The 26,994-nt window shown below is 50.0% G+C and overlaps 2 protein-coding genes across 2 annotated transcripts; one reads left to right on the forward strand and one right to left on the reverse strand.

Annotated features, from left to right (window-relative positions):
• The first annotated feature begins 4,013 nt into the window (after positions 1 to 4,013).
• Positions 4,014 to 7,708, forward strand: LOC138717328 (spheniscin-1-like). The gene is made up of 5 exons (XM_069850844.1): positions 4,014 to 4,629; positions 4,908 to 5,287; positions 5,910 to 5,997; positions 6,789 to 6,903; positions 7,427 to 7,708. Exons 3-5 carry the CDS (start codon positions 5,940 to 5,942, stop codon positions 7,437 to 7,439), a joined length of 186 nt encoding a protein of 61 aa, XP_069706945.1. The 5' UTR covers positions 4,014 to 4,629; positions 4,908 to 5,287; positions 5,910 to 5,939; the 3' UTR covers positions 7,440 to 7,708.
• Positions 7,709 to 22,672: 14,964 nt separating this feature from the next.
• LOC138717576 (antimicrobial peptide THP2-like) lies at positions 22,673 to 25,595 on the reverse strand. The gene is given in 5 exon segments (XM_069851094.1): positions 22,673 to 22,816; positions 22,818 to 22,907; positions 23,363 to 23,487; positions 24,147 to 24,225; positions 25,513 to 25,595. Coding segments are annotated over 4 exon segments (348 nt in total). The 5' UTR covers positions 24,205 to 24,225; positions 25,513 to 25,595; the 3' UTR covers positions 22,673 to 22,741.
• Positions 25,596 to 26,994: the final 1,399 nt, after the last annotated feature.

The raw sequence follows: 26,994 nt of genomic DNA on the forward strand, positions 1-26,994 counted from the left end.
AGCCAAGGGCCTTTCTGAAACATCAGTCTGGATGTAGCCACCCTTTCCCACAAGCAGAGGGAATGTAAGAACACACGTGGCCAAGCTGAGTACCTGCTCTTAGCACATCTTTGGGGGTGAGGGCAATACCTGGATCTCTGAAATGCAGTGGAACTGACCTCATGGAATCATGGAATCATAGACTCATTAAGATTGGGAAGGATCTCTAAGTTCATCCAGTCCAAACATCAGCCCAACACCACCATGCTGACTAAACCATGTCTTGAAAAGAAATGCCTACACGCTTTTTGAACACCTCCAGGGAAGGAGACTCCACCACTTCCCTGGGTAGCTCTCCCGTGTGCTGGGTGAAGGGCAGCACTCGTGGATGCTCAGCAAAGGCAGGAGCAGCGGTAGCTGGCCTTTTGAGGGAAACAACCAGCCCAAGCACCTACATGCAAAGGAGTAACTCAAAGCCCTGAGCTTGCCACTTGTTGCAGAGCATCTGGCCTCCCTTCCAAGCAGATGTTTCTGCAAATGACCCTGCCACCATCGAAACCACAGCCTTGTGAAGGGCAGGAAACAGGCCCAACGGCCGCCTCGCAGGGCTTTCCCTGGATGGAGACCTGAGGAAGTTGCCAAGTGGAACCAAACCAGCAATTTACAGTTTATGTCCTAACAAGTTTTGCACAATGCACGGTAGGTGAGTGTTTCTTTCACAAACTGGAATGGCACAACAAGTTTTGGTCAAGGACTGAGGATTTTGCAGAGAGAAAGTTCAGCCCCTGTTATTTTAGCTTCAGCTCTGGAGACAATCCAGTACCTTCAGCCAGCGTTGTGCAGAGTGCTGTATCATCACGCTTTTAGCTCATCGCCACAAACAGCTGCCCCTGCATTTATGACTGGGGAATGGCTTCAAGAGACATCTTAGGATGAAATGCAGGCTGAGACTTCACTCCCTAGGATCAATGCTGCACGTCTTCTCCCTGCTTTTCACCCCATTTCCATCTCCCCAGCACTCTGTGCATATTTGAAATAATCACACAGCCCTTTCCAGGAGGTAGAGATGCTGCTGAGGATGGAGGAGAAAACAGCGGAGGAGAGAAACTGAGGCAGGAAAGAGCAATGAAATATGGCAAGGCACTGGAATAAGGGGTGCATCCATGTAACCACCCAGCAAAGAGATGTGGATTTTCTGTGCATACACACGCACATACGTAAGCTTGATGAATCTGCAGAAAGGCTGAACGAGTATACAAAGACGACCCCCATCAACATGTTGAGAACCAACAAAGGGTTACATACAGCAAACTCTTAACACAACAAACTCTTAACACAGCAAAGTCACAATTAAGGCTTGTCATTTGTGGCACTGCCAGTTGGATGGAGATGTCATCCCATGTGGCATCTTCCCAGTTATTTTTAAGTGAAGCATGAAGAGCACGCTTCAGGCGGGGGGAGGAATACAGAGCTCCTTTGTGTTGCGAAAGTGGATTGCTGCCAGCATCTAATGAACAGGGACGCAGTGTGTCCCAAGACGTGTCCAGGACACCGCGGCACCGAGCAACCCTTACGCAAGGCAAGATGACACGAGCCCCCTGGCTGGAGGCCTGGGAATCCTTCTCAGAGGTGTCAGAAGAGGAAAGCGATGCCTCTTTTCCTCTGGCAGCGGGACAAGGAGGAAAAAGCTTTCGGACTGGGTGTTTGAGGTGTGAGCCGTTTCAAGGAACACTTTGCCACGTGGACTGACCAGCTGGCTGGGCGAAACTGCTGCTGCTGCCACCAGGATCCAAGAGGCTGCCAATCCAGGCAAATCTTCCTGCTGGTGAAGGGTCACACCTCCTCAAGGACAGGCTGTCCTCTTTGCTCAGTCCCAGCCCTGTGCAATTGTTGCCTGTTGCGCAGGCAGGGATCCTTCTATTAATCTCTACCACCTTTCTCTTCTCCCTAGAGCTGTGACCGTGCTGACTCCCAGCCATGAGGATCCTGCCTGTCCTCTGTGCTCTCCTCCTACTGATTCTCCAGGGAGCAGCAGGTAAGTTATGCTTGGGGGAATGTAGAGGATCTGTCCTTTGTCATTATTTCGCAGGGGAAAGTAGAGGGTTTATTTGTCAGCTGAGACTGTGAGTTGTATGTGACTTTTCCCAGCTGTTGTGGCATCCCTCCTGGGATCCTCACGCGTTAGATCTTTAAGACAAGGCTCCTCACGCAGGTTCTGCAGCTGAGATCCGAGCTGGTACCTTGTAACAAAATTCTTGCTCTCCAGGGATGAGGCTTTGCCACCTTCTTTGTGCCCCCTGCCCCTTGCCTTTCCAAGTCAGCAGCACTGGGCACAGCAGCCCTGCCGGACAGGAGGAGAGAGGAAGGCAGAGTCTTCCCTTGTGCCAGGAGGGAGCCAGCAGATATATTGGAGAAAGTCTCTTCTGGAGTCTGTTTGTGGAATGGTAGTGAGCATCCTATCCAGTGCCACAAACATTGCCCTGATTTCTGCCGCAGGCGCCTGCCCAGGCATCTGGAACAGGGGACAGTCAAGAGTGGGCTAACACTGGCCATGCAGTGACCAGGGGCTGCCCTCAGCTTCTCAGCAGGACCATGCAGGAGATCTCCTCTTTCTGCACTCTGCAGGGCTGTCCCTCGCTCAAGGAACGCCCCAGGACTGTGAGCGCCGTGGGGGTTTCTGCTCTCGTGGGTCATGCCCTCCTGGGATCGGCCGTGTTGGTGTTTGCTCCGAGCAAGAATTCTGCTGTCGAAGGTAGGTTCGGGGCTGCCTGAAAGGCAGAGATTGCTGCCTGTTGGAGTTTCAGGTGAGCCTGCTGGAGAAAGAGGGGAGAATATGTAGCCCTGTGGGCACAGGGACACCCCTGAGCGCTCACTGCTGCCCTGGCTGGGACAGGCACTGCCAGACCTTTTCCTCCTGCAGGCGATGGTATCCTTGATGGGATCCCAGGTCCTCGGTGCCAGTCTAGGAGCAACCCTCTGAGACCAGCCTGTGCCACCGTGGCATGGTTGGGGCGATGCTACGCAGAGGCACCAAGCACCACTAGGAGCAGCAGCAACCCTGGAACATGGTCCCACAAGAATTCCTCACCCCAACATCCCCAATACAAGATGGTGGCTTTGCATTCCTGCTGCTGAGGTGTGCGTGTTTGTGTCCTCGGAGAGCTACGTGCAAGGGAGGGCAGAGAAGGTGGGGGTGAATTTCCTATAGGCACAGACCCTGAAACACACACCCTGGCCTCACCTCCCTCTCCAAGCTGGCCCCAAGACACAGCAACGTCCCCCCTAGTGTCGGGGGACACCCACAGGGAACCCAACACCAGCCTTCTCTCTCAGCAAGGACACCCCTGCACCTCACACCTAGGGTGAGGGATGAGGGGGCTGCTCTAAACCTTCAGTAGGTGCCTACTGGTTGTCCACTGGGTCCCAGGCCAGGTCAGCAGTCCCCGTGGGGCTGTTTCACAGGAGATTCTGCTCTGGTGGCTTTGGGTCCATCCCCAGATGTGGGACCCAGCGTTGTGGCACTAGGGGTCCGTTGTAGGGTCCAGAGGCAGCTGGGGGGCTGGGAGAAGTCATCCTGTCCCTGAGGAAACAGGGATTGATGGTTGTGCCCAGGGGTCATTCAGGACCTTGGGACCGAGTTGGGGATTGGGGTTGGGAGGGAGGGTTCAGGGTTTGTGGGGGCAGGTGAGGAGCCTGGGCTGGGGGGTCAGTTAGGAGCCCAGGGCCAGGCTGTGGGTGAGCATTGTGGGCAGACTGATGATTCTCATCTCGGGGGGGCACAGGAGCAGCCCCCGTGCCAGCACGGGGCAGTCACTGTTGGGGCTTGTAGGGGTAAACCCGCTGCTCCCAGCCAGGGAGCAACCTCAGCATGGGGCACTGGGCACCTCCGTGGAGGTGGGCCAAACACAGATCTGGATCGGCAGGGCCAAGCTGCAGCTCCAGTGGGGTCCAGAAGAGATCCCCAGCTCAAAGCAGCTTGTCTGGCCAGGGCTTGACCCAGCCACGGCTTCTTCCCTGCAGCACAGGCTGGAAGCCCTCTCCACACCATAACCAGCAGCCCTTGGTTGTGCTGGCTCTGAACTGGTCCTGAGCCTGGTGCCAAACCTCCAGAAGTGAGCTTGCTCCCAGGACCCTTACACCCACAAAGGCACCACCATGGACACTCAATCCTACTTCTATGAATTGCTGCTCAAGGAAAATCCCCCTCATATCCTCTGGTAGATGGCACCAGACTCTTTGTCTCTGACGTATCCAGCCTCAGGATACTGTTCTCTCCCGGACCTACCGCTCAGAGCTTTGGTCTCTCCAGGCAATGGGCCAGCACTGTTGGTGCTGTCTCCCATACCCAGGAGGACTGCGCAACCATGCAGACACACCAAAGACAGATAGTTCATACAAAAAAATAGTTTGAAATAAAGTTTACTAGGAATATAGGGCAAAATATGGTTACCAGATGTAGGGCATGGCCAGAGAAGCATATTGACCAGCAGCCTGCTTACATGAGCTTGGCATGTTTTATCCCTTGCTTCTCTCTCTGTTTCACATGACCTGTTCCTCCATGATCCACCTTGATCATTACCTTTCTGAAGCATCGCATAACTCCTATAAATCCATGAACTCTCTTGATCAGCTCCACATCTCCAAGGCCTAGTAAGTCCTGTTCACCCTCATTCAATAGTCTCCCTTGGTTTGCACACCCTCACACAGAGACTTTTTCTGTTGTGGTTCTATTTTTCTATTTCTCTGGGGTTTTTACCAAGAACAACAGTTTTAGGGCATTGATTTCAGACAGAATTAGGTGAGCTGTGGTCTCACCTGGCCACTTTTCCTCTATTCGCCATTTGTTTGAGTAGCCATGAGGAAGGCAGTCTTACACTTGCCTCTTCCTTGTCACACAAGGAAGAGGCAAATATTTTATCCTTTTACAGGACTGGTTGCTACTGGTGTCTACACCAACCAGTTTGCTTTGTCCGTCTCAGTCAGCCTGTAAGCACGCGGTCCAGTGGGCGTCACAACAGGTTGCATGAAGACAACGTTGAAGATTGCAACAGCCCCCAGGAGGCACCTCAGCCTCTCTCATTGCATCAGAGGGGGATAAAGTGCAGCCCCATCATCCCCACACAGATGGTTCACTTTCTGAATGGTCAAGGGAAGATGTGTCAGCAGGAATAAGCGCATGTCCCACCCACCAGCAATGGTATAAAACCAGGGTGTTTTAGACAAAACAGTACTTCTTGGATCCTAGGGCATCTGGACACAAGTGGTTCCTGTTGGATTTGTACTTCCTGAACATCAAGACCTTCATCAGGTCGGTAATTGCCACATCCCAGTCTGGAAAACTGCCCAATCAGCTTCTCTGTTCAAGTTCACTCAGAAGAGTAAACTCTTGTTCCTCCCTGGGCAGTGGTGCTCAGGGCAGGGGCAGTAAGCGTGGGACTGGGGGTGTCTTTGCTGGGAAGCCTAGGGATGGTCTTGAGTTGAGGATGGACTCTCCCAAATGGATCTGGGAGGACTTTCCTGCGCCCAGGGGAGCAGAGGTGACAGGGCAGGGTGGTTTGGGCAGGCACCTTTGGACTGGCTGAGGCGATAGAGAGCACTGGCTAATGCTGAACATGGCATGGCCCCTCCAGGCACATGCATTTCCCTAAATTCCAGAGCCTGGATCCTTTCTTTCCTCTGGTGCAAACCTGCTTTGGCCATGGGAGATTGGTAGGGGTGGACTGGATGCTCTCCAGAGGTCCCTTCCAACCCCGACCATTCTGTGATTCTTTGAGTCTCTGATTCTGTGAGTTCTAATGAAATTCTCCTGAGATATGCAGGGGGGTACAGACGTAAGAATTGTTCACAGAGAAAGGCAGAGGAACCATCATCTGCCTTAGTTGGAGGTAGACACTCTGCAGTCCTTATTGCCTTGATGTCCCCCTCTGCAGCCCTGTGAAGACCTGAGAGAGGAGTCAACAATGAAGATCCTGTACCTGCTCTTCTCCTTCTTTCTCCTATTGCTCCACGGTGCTGCAGGTGAGAGGAAAAGAGAAGATATGGGGTGAAATCAGAGTCCACATCAGTGGGGTTTTCCAAGTCCCACAAAGTACCCTTGTCAGTTGGAGTGATCGAAAGGCTGGGGGGGTGACTGAGGAACAGGCGCTTTCTGAATGCCTCCCAAGAGGATGTGGACAGGGGATGGAGAGAGCCTCTGAAAATAGAAGCCTAGCTTCTCGTGTGGGTGAGGAAGGGGGCTGGCTTCAGGTTCCAGCCCTGCTCCAAGCTGTCCCTCTTCGGGCGTCTCTGGATGATTTTTGCCCTGTGCAGGACCGGAGGGAGACCCAGAGGGGGGTTAGTTCAGTGGGTTGCTTGGGGCACAAAGCAGCCCCTTCTCATCTATTGGTGTCTCAGCTGAGTGCCCCTTAGCACTATTGCCCCGGGCCGTGAGCCCTGCGGAGGCTGGGCAGGGGCTTTCCATCAGCGGTCACCCAAAGTGAGGGTGCCTCCCGGGCAGGGGCATGGCATGCGAGGAGTCACTACTTGCCAGCTCTGCTGGACCAGGCGCTGATGGACTCAGAGCTGGGAGGCCAGCATGACTCTTCCTTCATCCCATGCTGGTCTGTCCTGCTTTCTGTTCTTGCGTGCATGAACTTTTGAATGGGAGTCGTTTTAGGTGACACGTTGATATGGAAGATGTAGCCATGCTGAGATTGAAGCCAACCCCATGTGCTGGCCTGAAATGCAAAGGAAGCCTTGTCCTTCCTGCAGCCACCCCCTGCCATACCTCATTGTCACTTTAATTGTTTTGTGTGTATCATTCTGCATAGAAACAGTAAGCTTCACCTCATGCGTTCATAGAGGGGGATACTGCACTTTTGGACACTGCACATACCCTGCAACACCTATTGGAAGATGCTCTGCTCTGACCACATGCTGCAAAAGGTGAGGTCTAGATTCCTGGTTGAAGGAATCTACCCACAGAAATACTCGTTAAATATTTATTACAAGCCGATGCCTGGTCAATACTCTCTTGCATTTGCGCTTTGTGGCAGAGGCCAGAGCAGGAAAGGAAAAGCCCTTGTGGGTCTGAACCTGCCCGCTGTGGGGCTGAAGGAGCCCAGGGGCAGCCAGCGCCTCCCCGCTCTCCTTCAGGCCCCCGAGACTCAGCCAGGCTCTGCAGAGGCTTCTCCCAAGCCCGCAGAGAGTGAAGCCTTCACTGTCCTTGCGCAGCATCTAGGACATGATCTTGGTTTCGCTGCACCTGCAGAGACTTGGTGTCAGCACCTCCAACACCACGATGACACGGGTCCAAGCTGCCTGCAGTGAGGACGGCACCTCACCTCCCTTGAGCCTGGTTCTCTTGCTCCCTAGACTTGCTGATCAGTGCTGGGGAGGTGGGAGAGGGTGGGAGGAAGGGAGAAGTAAGTGACAACAGATGATGTGTATGTCTGCTTTCTTTGTACAGTGCCTGGGGCTGAGACTCTGAACTCTGTGAGCAGGATGTCCCCCTTGCTTCTGTCTCCTGGAACCATCCCCTGATATCCTCGATGTCCTCTCCCGTCCCTGCCGCTGCCACCCCAGTGGTGTGACAGCAGGAGTGGAAGCGCCGCTCCTGCTGGGTGCCCAGGTGCTCATGGGCTGGAGACATCCCATCACAGACCTGGTGCTTTGAGGCAGGGGCTGCTTTTCCTGGCTTGAATAAAGACGAGCAGTTTGGCACTGGGACGTGTGGCTGTTTCCTTGTGATGGCAGGTGAGTGGTGCCTGCTCGCTCTGAGGGAGGAGGTGGGTTGGTGGCAGGAGAAGCTCCTGGGAGATAAGCTGTGTGTCACCATCACCTCTGTCCCTGCGGATGCTCTTGGTTGGCATGGGGACGCTGACTCTGGCAGGCCCTGCTCGGCCAGGGTGCGTGCTGTGGGTGCGATGGAGCTCCTGCACGTATGCTCCCTTCTGGGAAGAAGGAGCCCTATCTGGTCCTGCCAGTCGTGGGTGACCCTTGTCCCTGACAGGCACGGCTCCATGCACAGGGCTGTGCTGACACTGGGCCCCTGGGGTGGGCACGGCCAGGGCTGCCCACCCTACCTGTCGGCCTCGTCCTGCTCCAGCGTGCTGCAGCCCTCTTTGGTGTCAGCCGTGTGGAGCTATGCTGCTCCACACCATGTCCAACCACGTAGGAGGAAGAAGCCATGCAGATCCTGCTCCAGGTGGTGTGAGAGACAGGTCCCATTCACTGTGGCTGGAAATGTCCAAATTTGTAGTCCCACAGGGAGGAAGCAGGGTGTCTTCTCCTCTCTGCCCTCCTGGAGTCAATCTGGGATGACAGTGCTCTTCTCCATCAAAGGCAGTGACCTCTACCTGTCTGCAAAAACAAACCTCGTGCTTTGGGTTCCCTGAGTAGTTCAATACACGTGTCCATGCACTCATGCGTATGGGTGCAACTAGTGACCCTGGCTGTTTTGGAGAAGGTTTTCCCTTCCAAGAAGCCAAAACAGTAACTGGCAACACTTTTCTGAACCAGGGTGAGGGATATTCAGGTCATCCTTGCCTGCCATGGTCTTTCCTCCACCTGGATTCCCCTCGCATTACACTGAGACTTCATCAGTCACCATGAGCATCCTTCAGCTCTGCAGTGCAAAGTTGTTCCACCACCCGGTGGCTCCTTGGCTCAGAACATCTTGGACCAGACCGATGGTGTTGTGGACAGTCACCTCTGTGTTTCAGAGTGCAAACAGAGAGGAAAGAAAGAGAAAGAGGAAGAAAAAGGCTCCCTGTTATCTGAATACACGACCTTTTCTGTTGTCTGTCCTTTGTAGGACGACTGTGGTGGAAGTAGCGAGCTGAGAGATGGGCACAGTCCTTTGTGTTCATCAGCTCACCTAGGCGCATTCTTGCAGGCAGCAGCCAAAGTGTTATTTCCAAACCACCCACAAGAACCTCTTGCAGTAAAACAAGAGGTAGAGCTTTCCTCACAATGTACGAAGGTGAGCAGGTTTGCAGTGTTCAGCAGGGCCTGGCACGTCTCATGCTGGCTGATTATTTCTATCATCAATAAAATGACAGGACACAAAGAAGTCAATCTTTCCTTTGTTGCTACTAATCCTGCAGCAACCAGTGTGCGTTGTCAGTCCCGGGTCATGCCCAGCCCGTGTACCCACTGTGCAGGGCGGCACAGGACGTGTTCATGAGGACAACGGGGAGGGCGGCAGCAGCGCCCAGGAGCCTCCTCAGCCTCTCCTGCTGCAGCGGGGAGGGACGAGGTGCAAGCCCATCACCCCCATGCAGAGGGGTCCCTTTCTGATTGGCCAAGGGAGATGTGCCAGCGGGAATAGGCGTCTTTGGCCGCGTTGGCCACGAGGTTATTGTCTTGTCTTTGTGCCACTGGTGCTGCTGTCTCTGTTTTCCTGGCTTTCATTGACCCTGGAGGCTGTGTTTCCACTGAACACGTCAGACATGCCGGGAAGGTTTGTAACTAGAAATCCCCAGCCTTCGCCTGGTGCTTCAGACCCAGTCTTGCTACTCATGCTGAGAAAGTTAAGCAAATGGCACAACAAATCACCCAGTATTAGAACTCTCAAGCATTTATTCTATGTAAAATGCTGCTTCTTTAGGAGATCCCAATTATAAAGGAGAACTGCTGGCTTGTGCAGTCCTGCTGGGGGATTCAAATGGGGCTCACAAGAGACCTGTGTTTGGTAAAAGATCTTGTGACTTCGAGAAACAGCCCTGAGAGACATTCCAGCACAAGGGGAGATTATGGCTATGCAGCCACCCTGCCTATCAGGGAGTGCTTGGAGAAGGCTCACCTAGGATGTCAGATCTATGGGATAAAAGAGGTTCACTTGTAGTCAAATTGCATGAGACTCCTTATTGGTGTTCACTGTGTTGCTCTGCTCCTGGCGGGTTCCTCACAGGAGTTCTTGTCTCGGCCGTTGCCTCCTCTGGAGTTTGAACCATGCTGCTGCTGGTTTGGTTAAGGGGCGTGTGGAACACACCTGTCACACCTGGTGTGACTCTCACTTTATCTGAACAGTCACCAGAGAGACAGTGTCATGCTGACCACCTGGGGTACATCAGGTGCACAGAGAGCTTGTCCCAGAAGACAATGTCCTTGCAGCCTCTAGAGATGAGAGGGTTTTCAGTGTCCTGGTTGGTCTTGCACATCACATTCCAGCTGATTATTTAATCAGAAGAGAAGAGACAAATTACCGTCTTCTGGGACCAGGCTGGTGCTGGTGTCTGCACCAACCAGTTTCTTTGTCCATCCCAAGGATTTTTCAACAAGCCACCACAACCACTGTGCCTGCTGTCCAGAGGGTGTCACAAGAGGTGTTGCATGAGGATAACGGTGAAGATTGCAACAGCGCCTAGGAGGCTCCTCAGCCTCTCCCACTGCAGCAGGGAGGGATGAAGTGCAAGCCCATCACCCCCATACGGATGTGTCAACAGGAATAAGAGCATGTTCCACCCTCCAGCAGTGGTATAAAACCAGAACGTTTTGGTCACAGCAACATATCCTGACCCCAAGACCATCTGGACAGTTGTGATTCCGCTTGGGTTTGTTAGTGCTTGAACACCAAGACCTTCATCAGGTAGGGGTCTTCAACTGTGGGGTCTCTTTCTCTACTTTTCTCTGTCTTTTTTAGTATCTCCATCAATGATCTGGATGAGGGAGTTAAGTCCTCCCTCTCTAAGTTTGCAGATGGCAGCAAATTGGGTGAGAGTGTTAATCTGCTTGAGGGTAGGAAGGATCTACAGGAGCCAGCAACGTGCGCTTGCAGCCCAGAAACAAACCGTGTCCTGGGCTGCATCCAAAGCAGTGGGACCAGCAGGGCCAGGATTCTGCCCCTCCTCTCCGCTCTGTGGAGACCCCACCTGAAGCCCTGCATCCAGTTCTTGAGTCCTCAGCGCAGGAAGGACATGGGGATGGTGGAGCAAGTCCAGAGGAGGGCTACAATGGTGATCTGAGGGCTGGAGCACCTCCTGCATGTGGATGGGCTGAAAGAGTTGAGGGGTTATTCAGCCTAGAGGAGATAAGGCTCTGGGGAGACATTAGAGCATCCTGCCAGTACAGATAGGGGCTACAAGAAAGCTGGTGGGGGGTAGCTCTTGATCAGGGAATGCAGGGAGAGGATTGGGGGGGGATGGTTTTCAGCTGAAAGAGGGGAGGTTGAGATGAAGTCTTAGGAAGAATTGTCCTTCTGTGACAGTGAGGAGGCTCTGGGCCAGGTTGCCCAGATCAGTGGTGGCTGCCCCATCCCTGGAGGGGTTCAAGGCCAAGCTGGATCCAGTGGGAGGTGTCCCTACCTGTGGCATGGAACTCGATGGGCTTTTGGGGTCCCTTCGAGCCCAAACCATTCCATGATTCTGTGATTCTATGGTTGGACTTGGTGATCTTAGAGATCTTTTCCAACATAAATGATTCTATAATTCTCTGGATATTTAACAGGAGTCAGCCATGCGGATCATATACCTGCTCTTGGTCTTCTTCCTCCTGCTGTTCCAGGGTGCTGCAGGTAAGAGGGGAGATGTGGTAGGATAGGAAGATCTGTGTCCCCGTCAGCAGCGTCCTCCATGTCCTGGAAAGTGGCTGCCTTCATCAGGGACTAGGAGGGGAATGGGTTTGCAGCTGGCTTAGAGCTCCTAGGTGAAGCCATACAATGACACGTGTCTTGGTGCATTTGCAGTCAATACTGATTGCACTGGACATGGAAGAACCCTGCCCAAAGAAAGGGCTTGGCTGCTTCCACAGGTCAGGGAAAGATTCAGCTTTGGGATCCAACCCCTGTGGTTTGCTGCCACTTTGGAGGCAGGGGGTGTCTCCTGATGAGCTTCTATTGACATTCCTGAAGGTAAAGTCCACACGTGCTCCTCAAAGCATGGACATTTCAGGTTAGAGTTCTATGACCATGGTAAAAGTACAGTTTGGGGACCCTTCAAAATGCCTGGCTCTTAGACCTCTGAGCCATCCCAGTACTCTCCAATCTAGATGAGATATTCTCGCTGGTGGCCACAGCACAGCCTTCAGCACCCCAATGGCCGGAGACAGCTGGACACCAGATCTTTCACTTAAACTTCTCTGTTAGTGGCCACGCTGCACAGCAGCATTGAACCTGCGTGTGTCTTAGCACTATTGCCCACAGCCCTAAGGGCAAGGACTGGACAAGGGCCTTCCATCAGAGGTCACCCGAAGGCAGGGCAAAGCCAGGGCAGGGCCATGGGATGCAACGAGTGACCTGCTTGCTCTCCCTGCTGTTCCAGGCAGTGATGGACTCACAGCAGGTGAGCCAACAGGGCTCTTCCTAAACCTCGTGCTGGTCCTTCCCGTACCCTGTTCCTGTGTGCACACACTTTAGAGTGAGCTAGTCCTAGGTGAAACCTGTTGCTTTTGAAGATGTGGCTGTGGTGAGATCAAAGCCAAGCCTATATATTGTCCAGAAATACATGGAGAACATTTTCCGTTCTGCAACCACGTGCTGCTCTAACAGATTATTACTGTAATTGTTCTGTGTGTATCATTCCACATGGAAACAGGAAGGCTGGATCGCTGCCGACGAAGAGGTGGATTCTGCAGAGCTACAGGCTGTCCCCGCGGTAAACCAGCTATTGGAAGATGTTGGAATGGTCTCCGATGCTGCAGACGGTATGATCTAGACTACTGATTGAAGAAATAGTTTCCTTCTTTACCCACAGACATACACGTTAAATATTTATTACAAGCCAATGCCTGGTCAATACTCTCTTGCATTTGCGCTTTGTGGCAGAGGCCAGAGCAGGAAAGGAAAAGCCCTTGTGGGTCTGAACCTGCCCGCTGTGGGGCTGAAGGAGCCCAGGGGCAGCCAGCGCCTCCCCGCTCTCCTTCAGGCTCCCGAGACTCAGCCAGGCTCTGCAGAGGCTTCTCCCAAGCTCGCAGAGAGTGAAGCCTTCACTGTCCTTGCGCAGCATCTAGGACATGATCTTGGTTTCGCTGCACCTGCAGAGACTTGGCGTCAGCACCTCCAACACCACGATGACACGGGTCCAAGCTGCCTGCAGTGAGGACGGCACCTCACCTCCCTTGAGCCTGGTTCTCTTGCTCCCTAGACTTGCTGATCAGTGCTGGGGAGGTGGGAGAGGGTGGGAGGAAGGGAGAAGTAAGTGACAACAGATGATGTGTGTGTCTGCTTTCTTTGTACAGTGCCTGAGGCTGAGACTCTGAACTCTGTGAGCAGGATGTCCCCCTTGCTTCTGTCTCCTGGAACCATCCCCTGATGTCCTCGATGTCCTCTCCCGTCCCTGCCGCTGCCACCCCAGTGATGTGACAGCAGGAGTGGAAGCGCTGCTCCTGCTGGGTGCCCAGGTGCTCATGGGCTGGAGACATCCCATCACAGACCTGGTGCTTTGAGGCAGGGGCTGCTTTTCCTGGCTTGAATAAAGATGAGCAGTTTGGCATTGCAGAGGTGGGACATGTGGCTGTTTCCTTGTGACGGCGGGTGTGCGGTGCCTGCTCGCTCTGAGGGAGGAGGTGGGTTGGTGGCAGGAGAAACTCCTGGGGATGCTGTGGGTCGCAGAGTCAAAAACTGGTCAGTTCTGGAAGGGACCTCTGGAGATCATCCAGTTCACCCCTCCTGCTAAAGCAGGTTCACCCAGAGCAGGTTGCACAGGTATGTGTCCAAGCAGGGTTTGAATGTCTCCAGAGAAGGAGACTGCACCTGCTCCTTGGGCAGCCTGTTTCAGTGCCCCAGCACCCTCACAGGAAAGAAGTTTGTCCTCCTGATAAGGTGGGATTTCCTGTGCTCCAGTTTGTACCCTTTGCCCCTTGTCCTCTTGCTGGGCACTGTTGAGAAGTGTCTGGACACATCCTCTTGACACGTGCTCCTTAGACATGGACAAGTGGATGGTTGGCAGCAGCAGAAGCACCTGGCTACGCTGAGACCACTGCAGCTGCCCCTGGAGCCCCTCTTAGCCCAGCAGCCTCATGCTGGGACAGGGCGCTGGTGGGTGTGAGGGAGTTGCTGTGCTCCCTGCTGGGAAGCAGGAGACTTGTCCAAGTTTTCACAGGCCCAGGTTTCTCTCTTTATCCAAGACCCTACTTCCAAGTCAGTCTCTTTTTGTGGTGGGTAACAGTCTTTTATTGTGATGGGTGTTCAGCCCAGGTGACGACAAGTTCAAGTGAGGCACCGTCCTGCTGCTCCGTCCTGCTGCTTGGGGCGATGATGTCTGTCCCCTAACAGACCAGGACATTGCTGTGACTGAAGGGTCACATCACATGTTTGTGCTTGTCCATTCCTCCTCTCACGCACTCTCAGCCTCATCATTTCCTGAAGACATGTGGGGCCACCTGGGCACCAGGAGGGGCACTCGCACTCTCTGCAGGCGGTGGCTGGGCTGCCAGCAGTGTTGGTGGGAGGTGCTGGAGGGCACGGGGTCACTGCAGCCCCAGAAGCCACTCTCAGGCTGGGCAGCACAGTTACATCAGATCAGGGGTCCCTCATGTCCCTGGGCTGCGTGTTCTCCCCTTTCTCCAACAGCCAAGGGAGATTTTCCAGTGGGAAGCAGGGCGTTGTTTCTGGCAGGTGGGAGGGATGCTCTCCACCATCCTGCAACAGCCTCTGCCAGGCGCGCTGCAGTATCTCTGCCAGCTCTCTCCTGGCACAAGGGAGGATCCCAAGGGTGGAAGCAGGATCTGCCCTCCTCCTCTCACTACCAGAGCTGCCGTGCCCAGGGATGCTGACACAGAAAGAAATAGGCCATGAGGTACAGAGATGGGGTAAAACCTCAGCTGTGGAGTGCAAGAGCTTTGCTACAAGGTCCTAGCTCTGGTCCCAGCTGCAGAACCTGTGTCAGGAGCCTGTCCTAAAAGACACAGAGCATGAGGGACACAGGGAGGAAACCACAGAAACCACAAAAAGTCATACATGGTCCATGATCTCAATGGAAGAAAAGTAAACATCTATACCACAGAGTTTGGCTTCTGTCTTCTTCCGTCTGCACTCTCTCTCTAAGGAAACCTCATTATGTACTGGGCAGCTCCACTGCAGTATCAGGTAAATCCTTCTTTTTTCCATATGTGTGATTCCTTCCTATCCTACCTGCTGCTCCCTGGAGCATCAGGAGAAGCAGAGCACAGAGGACGGGAAGTCCAGCCCAAAAGCTCATTTTCCTGTCTCTCCCCCACTGACGTTCACTGTGTTGCTCTGCTCCTGGCGGGTTCCTCACAGGAGTTCTTGTCTCGGCCGTTGCCTCCTCTGGAGTTTGAACCACGCTGCTGCTGGTTTGGTTAAGGGGGGTGTGGAACACACCTGGTGTGACTCTCACTTTATCTGAACAGTCACCAGAGAGACAGTGTCATGCTGACCACCTGGGGTACATCAGGTACGCAGAGAGCTTGTCCCAGAAGACAATGTCCTTGCAGCCTCTAGAGATGAGAGGGTTTTCAGTGTCCTGGTTGGTCTTGCACATCACATTCCAGCTGATTATTTAATCAGAAGAGAAGAGACAAATTACCGTCTTCTGGGACCAGGCTGGTGCTGGTGTCTGCACCAACCAGTTTCTTTGTCCATCCCAAGGATTTTTCAACAAGCCACCCCAACCACTGTGCCTGCTGTCCAGAGGGTGTCACAAGAGGTGTTGCATGAGGATAACGGTGAAGATTGCAACAGCGCCTAGGAGGCTCCTCAGCCTCTCCCACTGCAGCAGGGAGGGATGAAGTGCAAGCCCATCACCCCCATGCTGAGGGGTCACTTTCTGATTGGCCAAGGGGAGCTACAGCCTGCAGGAATAAGCACGTGTCCCACCCACTGGCACCAGGGTGAAAACAGGGTATTTTGGGCAAAGTGATGCTCCCTGATCCCGACACTTCTGGGTGCAAGGGATTCGTGATCAAACTGGTACAGCCTGTTGCTGCCTTGGTGCACTCTGAACCATAATACTTTCTGTTCCAAGGAGACAGATCACCCTCGATGCTCCATCCCTGACTTCCCCACCATCCGCTTCCCTGCTGGGTGTACAGTCCTTCCCAGGGCCATGGGGCTGATACCTGCATTTCTTCCCAGAGCATTTCTGCCCTGGTCCTGAAGCTGATAGTCCCCGCTGGATCCAAAGTGGGCTCCTGTGACATAAATTCCTGTGGGAATGTCGTAGGATCTGCACAACGCCAAGAGCTGTCTCCACACCAGCTGGGTTTCTTCCTCACATCCACCAGGATTTCCCACCCTGCTGTCGAGGTCTTGTACCCAGCAGAGGAGGTTCTCACTGACTTTCCAGGATCATCTCCCTCATGATCATTGATGCATAGAATCACAGAATCATTAAGGTTGGAAAAGATCCCTAAGATCTTTAAGTCCAGTCGTCAGCACAACATGCTAAACTATGCCCTGAAGTGCCACATCTATGTGTATTTCGAACCCCTCCAGGGATGGTGACTGCACCACTTCCCTAGGCAGCCTCTGCCAGTATTTCCTCACTCTTTCAATAAAGAAATTTTTCTTAATATCCAATCTGACCCTCTCTTGGCACAACCCGAGTCCACAAATGTTCATTTAACTGAACATTTAGCAGTCACCATAAGCACCCTTTATCTCTGCAGGGAGAAACTGTTCTTCTGTCCTATAGGCCCCTTTGCCCAGAACATCCTGAACAAGACTGATGGTCTTGCAGAAAGTCACCACATGAGTTTAACATAGTAGAGATTGAGGAGAAACAGCAAGAACGGGAGAAAGATCAACGTATAAATGATACTTTGTGATACGCCTGACACGGCAGGACTGACGTGGAAGCAGTGAACTGGAGATGTTGATGTAACTGTGCGTTTGAACATCAGCTCAGAGATGTACGCAGCAATCAATATATTCTTCCCAAAACATTTGGTGAAACTTCAATTCAAAGCAGAGGTAAAGCCCTTCTTGTGGTTTTGAAAGATAAGGTTTATGATACTCCTTGTGTTTATGCAAACCCCAAGCCACCTGATTATTGTGTCAGAGTGGAGGAGACGAACAGGGAAATCTTATCTGGTTTTTTGTGACTGCTTGCTGCTCTCTGCACCCGGCAAAGCCAGGCAGCTCATGCGAAGCCACCGCAGCCCCTGCGCCTGCTGTCCAGAGGGTGTCACAAGAGGTGTTGCATGAGGATAATGGTGAAAATTGCAACAGTGCCCACGAGGCCCCTCAGTCTCTCCCGTTGCAGCGGGGAGGGATGAGGTGCAAGTTCACCTTCCCTAAGCAGATGGGTCACTTTTTGATTGGCCCAGGAACGATGTGACCGTGGGAATAAGTGTGTCTTACCCATCAGCAGTGGCATAAAACCAGAATGGTTTGGGTGAAGTGGTATTTCCTGACTTCAAGGGCATCTGGATGCAAGTGATTCCTGAGGTGTTTGTTGCTGCTTAAAGACCAAGACCCTCCCTTGTCAGGCAAGTAACTACGGAGTCTCTTTCAGGTCGGCCACCCGTTCATCTCTCTGCTCATGTTCTGTACTGGGGAACTGTCAGAGCGACAAACTGTTGGATATATCTGTTCGCATAATGACATCAACTGGGCTTTCTAGGAAGAAAAGTAAATTAAAAATATTAATTCCTTCTCATTAGAGCTTGGAACCGGCTGGAGCTGGATCCAAGGTTTTCCCAGTGCAGGAGAGATTGGAAAGTTTCTGTAACACTTGAGGAAGGACACCAGGATTTTGTGTTCTGGGGAAATAACTTAAAAGGAAGACCCACTTTATGTGCAGCAGTACAGAGAATTTCCATTCTTTCTTCCTTCAGTTAACTTGAAAGGTCATGTTTTCCTGATCTCTTTGACCACCGAGTCACTTGTCTGCCCTCTTTCTCCCAACTGGAGAGATGTTCTACAGAATCATTCAGTGACCGCAGCTTCTCTAAGGCTTTTGCATTCGGCACTGACATGAGCATCGCTGAAGCGTGCAAAGTTTCTCTACTTTGGCCTTTGGTAAGGAGGTGTAGAATCAAGAGAGCACAGGCACTAAGCATAGTCCTGATCTGATGAGCATACTTGAAAGTCTAGCTGCTCTACCCCTTTGATTCTCTCTCCCTAGAAATGTATTTAGGGCTGTTTTAGAGTCAGGTGTGCAATGTGTAAGGCCCAAGGTCCTTCCAAAGGTAAGTTTTGTGACTGCATTCTCTAAACAGAACCAGCTTTTTTACTTAAGACAGTACCAATCACCAAACATGAAAACAACAGTGTGGATGGAAGAAAGCATAACTGTGTGTCACTGCTTAGCCCCATCCCAGCCTGTTCGGCAGATAACAGAGAGCAATCATGGTCCAAATGCACAATTCCAGCATCTCTGGGGAAAGGGGAGAAGGAAACGAGTGAGATTTGTGGGTTGAAAACTAAAATCAAAACTGCTTTAATGAAACAACTATAAAAAAAGAAAAAAAAATTGATCATGATAATAAAATATAAACAAATAAACAAAATCACTCCTGCCTCCTGTGACTACAGTCACCACTGATGTTGCAGAGCAGACATGGTGTGTGTGGGGAAAGGTCATAGATTCATAGATTCATAGAATGGTTTGGTTTGGAAGGGATGTCAAATCCCACTCAGTTCCACCCCCTGACATGGGCAGAGATACCTCCCACTGGATCAAGGTGCTCAAAGCCCCATCCAACCTCATCCAGAAGCTGGGCTGGGCAGGAGCTGGACTCAGGTACTGGATTCAGGGACACATTGATCTGGGATCAAGGGCAGAAGTACAGATGAGGTCTGTATGAGATGTCATCCACCAAAGAAGAGAGCTGGACCCTCATTATTGCTCAGCTTTAAACTAAGTATGATGTATATAGGGTGGAATACTCTGTTAGTCAGTTTTAGGTCACCTGTCCTGTCCGTCCTCAGGACATTCCACCAACATGAGGGTGACCTTCACCTCCATAGGGACAGAGGTAAGCAATGGCCTTTCGGTGCCTCATTACTTTGGAGGCAGTCACAAAGTTTCAGTGTTATCATTCCTAGAGACAGATACTGTCTGAAAGCATGTAGTTAATTTTCAGAAAAGGATATTAGTAGATGAGGTTTACCTGTAAAGTTAGAAAATCAATTCTGCTTTAGCTCAAACCAGAACAGAGAGGTAACTGAAAACCAAGTGTTTGGGTACCGCCTTGCCTGAAACTTCCTGAGGTGTTTGCAGGGGATTCACGAAGTTGCAGAAGCAGCTTTTGTTCTTGTGACCAGGCTACAGACAACACCATATTTTGTTGTTCAGGATAAGTCCTTTGCAGTTTGATATTCCACTGTGCTCAGGCTTCTATTGCAATGGGTTCCCCAAGCCCTCGTTTTCTTGTTGTCTCCCCTCCATAGCCCCCGAAGACCTGAGCCTGGCAGCAGCCATGAAGATCCTGTACCTACTCTTGTTATTCTTCCTCCTGTTTGTCCAGGGTGGTGCAGGTGAGAAGGGGCAAGGGGAGAAGGGGTGAGGTGTGACCCCTTGATCAATGTGGTCTTCTACATCCCAGGGTTTTACCATAATAAGAAATGCTCAAAGGAGGGAATGGCTTTGTGGTTTTGCTCCAGCATGAAAAGTCATTTAATGGGATGTATCAAAGGATGCTCTCACAATGCCCCCTCCTCCAAGAGCACATGGGCTGGTGTGGAAAGAGTCATCCAGAAATAAGGGCTTGGTCTCTTCTGTGAGTTGGGGAGGGATCCAGCTCTGGGCTCCACCCTGGGCATTTATCTGCTGCTCTAGGGTTTTCCTCTGGGTAAGCTCTCGTCAGTCTCTGAAGTCTCAGCTTATGCAGCCTACCCTGTTCACAAAAAAAAAAAAAAATGGATGGGACAGTCTGTTGTTTAATCAACAGATACTTAGCACTTTTTGAGAACCCCTAAACTGTGAGATTTGCTCTCTGCCCCAGGCTGCATGAGCCAGCAAGGCTTTAAGGGTAAGCCACCCTTTCTGCAGGAGAGGATGGAAAAAATCCCTTTGTACCACCCACAGCCAGGGGCATCTGTGCCAGGGTTTTAGCTGATAGTCCTTCTAGGCACTTAACTTGCTATTGAAGATGCAATCATAGTAATTTTAATTCTTGGCCCACAAAATGGATTGAAATCCTAGCAAAGCCGGAGCTCTTCTGGAATTACAGAATAGTCTCCCAAGTACCTTTTCCTTTCAATTGTTTCTCTCTACAGGTGCATCTCTGGCTCCAGGAAATGAAGCTCAGTGTAAGCAAGAAGGAGGATTCTGTAGTTTTTTGACATGTTATCACCCCCATCACATCTTTGGAAGGTGTTCAACATTTATGGTTTGCTGCAAAAGGTAAGTTCAAAAGTCAGACACTCACGAATTGGCCCTCTGCTTTCTTAACCAAAATAGATCTGCCGGGCTCTTTACACACGCACCACTGGAGAACAGCCTCCTGCATTCCTGTCGAGAAGGAGAGTTGAAGCGCCTTGGTAAAGCTGCTTGAAGCTGCCCTGTGAGGGGCTGAAGAAGCCACGTTCAGCCAGCATCTTCCCTGTTCCACTTAGCTCCATAAGGCCACACTGGGGGCTTTCATAAAGACTTTCCCAAGCTGCTGGAAAGTGAAGTTTGATCTTTGTGTAGTGTGGGGCATAGGGCTGCAAGCCACTAAGGAAAGCACGGGTCCAAGTCACCTGCAATAAAGACTGGAGTTTATCAGTGGAGGGTTTGCTCAGTGATTCCCTACAGGTCTTTATAACACGAGAAGTGGCAGAGACCCTAAAGGAAGACAAAGAAAGAACATAAGAAATAAATATTGATGACTGCTTACTGTGCTTTCTTTATGCAGGAAATGGTGATGAATCTCCAGACTTTCTGAGCAGGATGTCCCCCTTGATTTTGGCTCCCAGAACTGTCTCTTGAAGTCCTCTCCCCTGCCTCTCCCACCCCCAGGTGGTACGACTGCAGGAGTGGAGATGCTGTTCCTGCTGGGTGCTCGTGGGCTGAAGACACACTGCTACAGGCCTGGTGTTGCTTGGGAAGAGGCTGCTTTTCCCAGCTTAAATAAAGACATGTAGTTTCACAGAGTCACAGAATCACTGAGGCTGGAAGGGGCACCTGGAGATCATTTGTCCAATATCCCTGCTCCAGCTGGTCACCCTGAGCCACTTGCTGATGACTGTGTCTAGATGACTTTTAAATATCTCAAAGTACAAAGACTTCACAATTTCCCTGGGCAACCTCTCCCAGCACTTGGTCCTTCTCGCAGTAAAAAAAGTGTTTCCTGATGAACAAAGTGAATCTCCTGTGTTTCATTGTGTGTCCATGCCCTCTGATCCTGGCACCGGGCACCACTGAAAATAGCCTGGCTCCATCCTCTTTGCACCTTCCCTTCAGGTATTTACACACATTGACAAGATCCCCCTGTAGTCTTCTGTTCTCCAGGCTGAATAGTCCCATATTTCTCAGCCTTTCCTCACAGGAGAGATGCTCCAGCCCCTTCATCAGCTTGGGGACCCTCATTGGCCTCTCTCCAGTATGCTCACATCCATTTTGGACCGGGAATCCCAGAACAGGACACAGCACTCCAGCTGTGGCCTCGCGAGCTGAGTAGAGGAGCGGTCACGAGCCCCTCTGACGCGTGAGCCAGCCCTGCTAAGTTTCTCCTGGCATGACAGGGTCGGGCTGCCAGGCCAGGCGGGACGTCAGCAGCTTGTCCAGGCAGGCATTCCTACAAACACCTATTTTCCAAAAACTTTAAGTTATGTTAACTGTCACCATGACTTGGCATGGGAAGGATTAGAGGATTAGTTGTGTGAGACACCAGAAGGTAAGATTGTTCCCTGCTAAGAAGTGCAAAGAAATTGTCACGGTATTATCAATGCAGAGGAGGCTTATTAAGAAAAGTTTATCATAAAATCTTAGAATCATAGAATCGTTTCCATTGGAAAACACCTTTAATATTACTCAGTCCAGCTGTAAATCTAACCCTGTCTGCTCCACCACTAAACCCTGTCGCTAAGCTCTACAACTATGTGGTTTTCTAACACTTCCAGGGAGGGTGATTCCACCACTGCCCTGGGCAGCCTCTGCCAACGCTTGACAACCCTTTTGGTGAAGACGTCTTTCCTAATCTCCAGTTTAACACCCTCCCCCCTTGCAACTTGAGGTAATTTCCTCTCATTCTACCGTGGCCTGTTAAGGAAAGACTATGGCCAACTGGCCCAAGACACAGAGGTTGGGGCTTTGCAGCTGGTGAAACCTCCGTTCTCTATTCCCCCCACCCTTGTGCTGCTGGGGAGAGGATGTAGAGAACTGCTGCCAGGCACACAGTCATGGGGATGTGGGTCCTCAGCAAACCAGAATGACCTCAAATCACACTGACCAGGTATAAAACTGCGTCTTGCTGGGGAGTCAGTTGGAGCTGACACCTCCTCAGAGCTGTGGGCATGCAGCACAGTAGGGATCCTCCCCTTGAATTAGGACGCTGACCAGGGCATCTTCACTGCGACTGAGACCCCTCATTTGACAAGTCAGTGATTGTGCATGTTTTGGATCATCCTCCTAAAGGATTGTTCATGAAACTTCCCCATTAACATCCAAATATGGGATTTTCTTCATTTTTCTGAGTGCCAAGTCAATCCTCCTCAGTTTCAGTGACTGATTGTCTATTTTGTGGGTGCCAGTGACAGCTGTTTGGCTCAGAAAAATGCAAAACGAGAAGTTAGCACTGAAAATTGTTGCCCTTTGGGGTTCGTGTGTCAAAACCCACATAGGATCATCATCCTCAGCCCATGCAACAGACACTCACATTTCAGTGATGAGAATGCCAAGCAACAACAATTTATTCAAAAGGAGTGAATGCAATACAGGATACATTTGAATTTACTCTATATCACAAAGCTTTGTACATTCAAAATCAAAGGCACACAAGGTTTTGTAGCAGAATCTGGTGGCTTTAGCAGTTAAGGAGATTCAAAGCAAATTCCTGGGTTTAGAAGAAATTTTCATCACTCTTGAATGAACAATCCATGAAGTTTTTATGCATCCCATGGCCTGCACAAAGAAAAATAAGATTCAGATACTCTTTCGGCTTATATTCCCTCCCTACTTACTCCCAGCCCACGTGCATTTTCTTCTTGGGTATAAATGCTTTCCAAACCCCCTGATGTCATATGAAGCCATGCTGGGACAGACTCCTGCACTCACATCTTTTAGTAAAAAGAGTGTTTTCCTATTGCTCCAGAGGAAGCAAGGAATTTTATTGATACCACTTGAGACTAGGTTGAATGCATTCATTCCTGAGTGAAAATAGAAGGCTAATCTCCATATGATAATTTCTTTTCAAGGCATTTTTGCACACATTTGATGACACTCAGGCCTGCGTTTACCTGCAACTGAATTAGTCCTTCTTGCTGGGGCAGGTCATCCAGTAGCACCGTGGGGGTAAGGATGCAGGCAGAACGGATTTATCTGCTCATACTGCAGACCAGCCTTGGTAAATGTCAGACTCACCATTTGCAGCAGTTGCGGAACCCAAAGCAACTTCCAACTTTAACCAAATGTACAGGACATCTCCCAAAGTGACACACCCCTTTTCTACAGAAAAGCATGTCCCGCTGGGGTGAAGACAAACCTGCAATAGTAACAAAAATATGACCTTTCCTCTCATTCCGCAGGACAGGGAAATACAGTCACAAAGCTGGCAGGGCTTCCCCTTCTCTGAGAGGCCTTCACCACAAATTTGTCTTGAGGACCATTGCTGGGTTTTGGCCGTGTTGACAGCTACGTAATGATGACATTACTAGGCAGGTCTACACGTTGCAGAAGTGGGACCTTTAGCCCACAATGCATCCAAATGGATGACCTTAAAGTCCAGATGGAGAAGATACAAACCTCCTGACCCACCGCCCTTTACTTTATGGAAAAAGTCATGGGTCCAGAGGCTTTAATACCATCTTCCATCTGAAAACAGTTGACCAGGCTTCCTTTTCATCAGCCTATGCACTGCTGAATGTGCTGTTATTTAAAGATCATGGCCACCAGAGACACTATATCAGGTGTCTGACACCAGAGAGTTTAGCATGATCTTTTTAGGAAGGCACTAGAAGTGAAAAATCACTTTTCTTCAGAAGTCATAATTTTTCCACCTTTGAAAGAGTTTTCATAGGGGAGCACAGGCGCTGAGCTGTTTGATGGAGTCCTGCTTGGTTTCTAGTAACTGTAACCCTTAGTGGTCCAACTTTTACTTCAGATGTGCAAAAATCCTTTTCTAGCATCTCTTTTCCATCTTACCTGGAGAAACTTGGAAAGCCAAGAAGAGAAGAGAAAAGAGCAGGTAAAGGATCTTCATGACTGTGGATTTGCTGTATCACTGTAGGGAGAAGGACCAAGAAAGATGTGTGACAGACAGTCCCTGGGTTCTGCACTCCTCTAAACTGTACTAATACAATGTAAATAAAAAAAGATATTTACATTGCCTTGTTCTTCAAAACGTCAAACATAGGGAGTAAGAGACATATATATCATCATGGCCACTGTGTGAGCGTTTCTGGCAAATGTCAGTATCATAGATTCATAGAGTCATAGAATCATAGAATCATCGAATGGGTTGAGCAGAAAGGGACCCTAAATACCATCCAGTCCCAGCCCCTGCGATGGGCAGGGACGCCTCGCAGTGGATCAGGTTGCTCAAAACATCATCCAACCCGTCCTGGAACACCTCCAGGGATGGGGCAGCCACCACTGCTCTGGGCAAAAGAAGTCTATATGCGGGGCAACGCGCTTTCAGGACATGTGATTATTAAGATAAATATTTTGATTGCTTGGATTTCTTTCACATTTTGCAAATAGTCCTTAGCCAAAATGCAATCATGGTTTTATTTTTAGTTAAATGTCTTATCTATTGGAAATGTACAACCAAATCTGTTCCCAGATGATGAATGAAATTTGAAAAGCAAACATGAAATACCTTAATTGAAAGAATTAATAATTGAACCAATATCAGCAAAATAGGATAAGATAGCCTGGAAGGGAGGCTTGTGGATAAAGAAGAGGCAGTTAATGTCATATATCTTGGCATAAGAGAATTGTGTGATCTGTCAGAAATACTACTCTCTCAAGCAAGCGAGGGAAATGAGGCTGCACTGAAATTTCGTATTTCTGCAATTGGAGTGGCAGAGGGCAGCCCCAAATGACTTTGAAATTAGTCTCAGAAATTAGCAAAATTTTCTATATATTTGAAAATATCAGGGAAAAAAAGTAGGCAAAGTGAGCAATTCTGAAATCGAAATAGAACTCTTAACATAGATACATAGAAAACAAAACCCTGTATTCTGGTTTCCATCAAAGAGACGACCAGTTTCTCAGGTCCACAGACCTCCCTAAAGCAACCTGACCCAGACAGATTTTTTCCTAGGAGTTAGTAAGACAACTATTTTTATCAGAGTATTCTAGGCATTAATTCATATTTGAAACACTTATTCAACCTGTGCAATTTCTGGAAGAACTAGATTAACCTCTTTTTAGTAACCTGCAAAGTTAGTTTAATAATGCAGAGGTTTGGTTTTGGTTTGATGTTTTTTTTTTCTGAGGGGGTGGGGTGCGAGGAACAGATAAGAGCAGATACTGAAATAAAAACTGAAAAGAGCTGTGAAATTACCAGGTAATGGGTGAGCCCAGAAGCCACACAAGGTCTGCTCTTGGTCCCTTTTCTCGAGAGGACTTTGGCTGTGGGGCTGCGAGTCTATTTTATAACGTGGTTCCTAAGGGGAGTGACAACTGCTTTCTGTTCTAAGCAAGAGAGCCAATCAAAAAATTATCCTTTTTTTTTTTTTGGTGACTTCTAATCCAACCAGAATCAAGTTGCTTTTCATTTCCCATTGAAAAAGCAGGTGTTCTCTCCATTGAAGCTTTTCTTTTTGAAAACCCAAGGTGGTTATTGCAATACTGCTTGTGACACTCCGGTTTGTGTAAGATGCGTTAAGCCACCGTGATATATGTCAAAAATATTGAGACAGACATTGAATTGTTACTGCTTAGGAGCAATGTAATGCATTGCAACACAAAACATCTCTGCACTTCTCTGCACTCCTTGATAGTTTATTTTCTGTTCCATAAATACAGAATATAAGAACGTAGAATGGACATAAGAAATTAAAACAGATGTCTGTTAACTTAATGGCCAGTGGCCACTAAGGATGTCTAGGCAAAGAGCATAAAATGCACAAAAATAGAGTGAGTCCATTGTGGTTATGTCCCTGTCCCTTCCATTCATGGAAAATATATCCACCTAGGGAAATCCAGTGCCAGAGGCTGCCTCTGGACCCTCAGGATTCAAAGCTCCTGATCGAGTGTTTTTCCATGACTCCAGCTGATCTTACAGAGTCATAGAATCATTCAGGTTGGAAAAGACCTCTTAACATCACCAAGTTCAACTATCATCACAATGCCAACATGCCTGCTAAACCACATACTGAAGCTCCACATCTAAAGGGCTTCTGAACACCTCCAGAGAGGGAGGCTCCCTCCCTGCCCTGGGCAGCCTCTGCCAGGGCTTCACCACTCTTTCAGTAAAGAAATTTTTCCTAATATTCAATCTAAAACTCCCCTGGTGCAACTTGAGGCTGTTTCCTCCTGTCTTATCACTTGTTACTTGGTTACTTGGCCTCCACAGAACCTTCCGCAGATAATTCCACAAACATATAATGCCTTAAGTGACCATTATGTTTTTTTGCTTATCTGCTCTCAGTCTACCAGCTGATTCTCTCTGCTTTTTCTGTGATGGGAAATCAGAAATAGATATTCCATTTTCACCTCTCTACATCAGTACCGATGCTGTGGTCTTTGCTTACCCTCCCCCTTGTCTGTCTGTTTCCCGCAGTGGGAAGAGGGATTTTGTCAACCACACCTGTCAGGTAAGCCTTCAAACAGACCCAGCTATTTCAGTGGAACATTTATCTTATTTTATCTGTTGTACATTTATCTTATTTTTTTCTGTTCTATGTCACTCTTTTTGGACTGGGCTGGCTAGAATTGCATACAATCTCCAAAATGCCGCTTGGATTTGTTTAGTGCTAATCATGTTTATTCTTTTGTTTTCTGCTCCTTTTTTCCCCTCAGTTCTTAACATTGGCCTTGCCTT

The sequence above is a fragment of the Phaenicophaeus curvirostris genome, chromosome 2 (genome assembly GCF_032191515.1).
Source record: "Phaenicophaeus curvirostris isolate KB17595 chromosome 2, BPBGC_Pcur_1.0, whole genome shotgun sequence".
Taxonomy (NCBI): domain Eukaryota; kingdom Metazoa; phylum Chordata; class Aves; order Cuculiformes; family Cuculidae; genus Phaenicophaeus; species Phaenicophaeus curvirostris.

Coding starts and splice junctions, on each gene's coding strand:
- LOC138717328 (XM_069850844.1), top strand. CDS start 5,940: ATGAAGATCCTGTACCTGCTCTTCTCCTTCTTTCTCCTATTGCTCCAC. Junction 5,998..6,788: donor ATTGCTCCACGGTGCTGCAG/GTGAGAGGAAAA, acceptor CATTCTGCATAG/AAACAGTAAGCTTCACCTCA.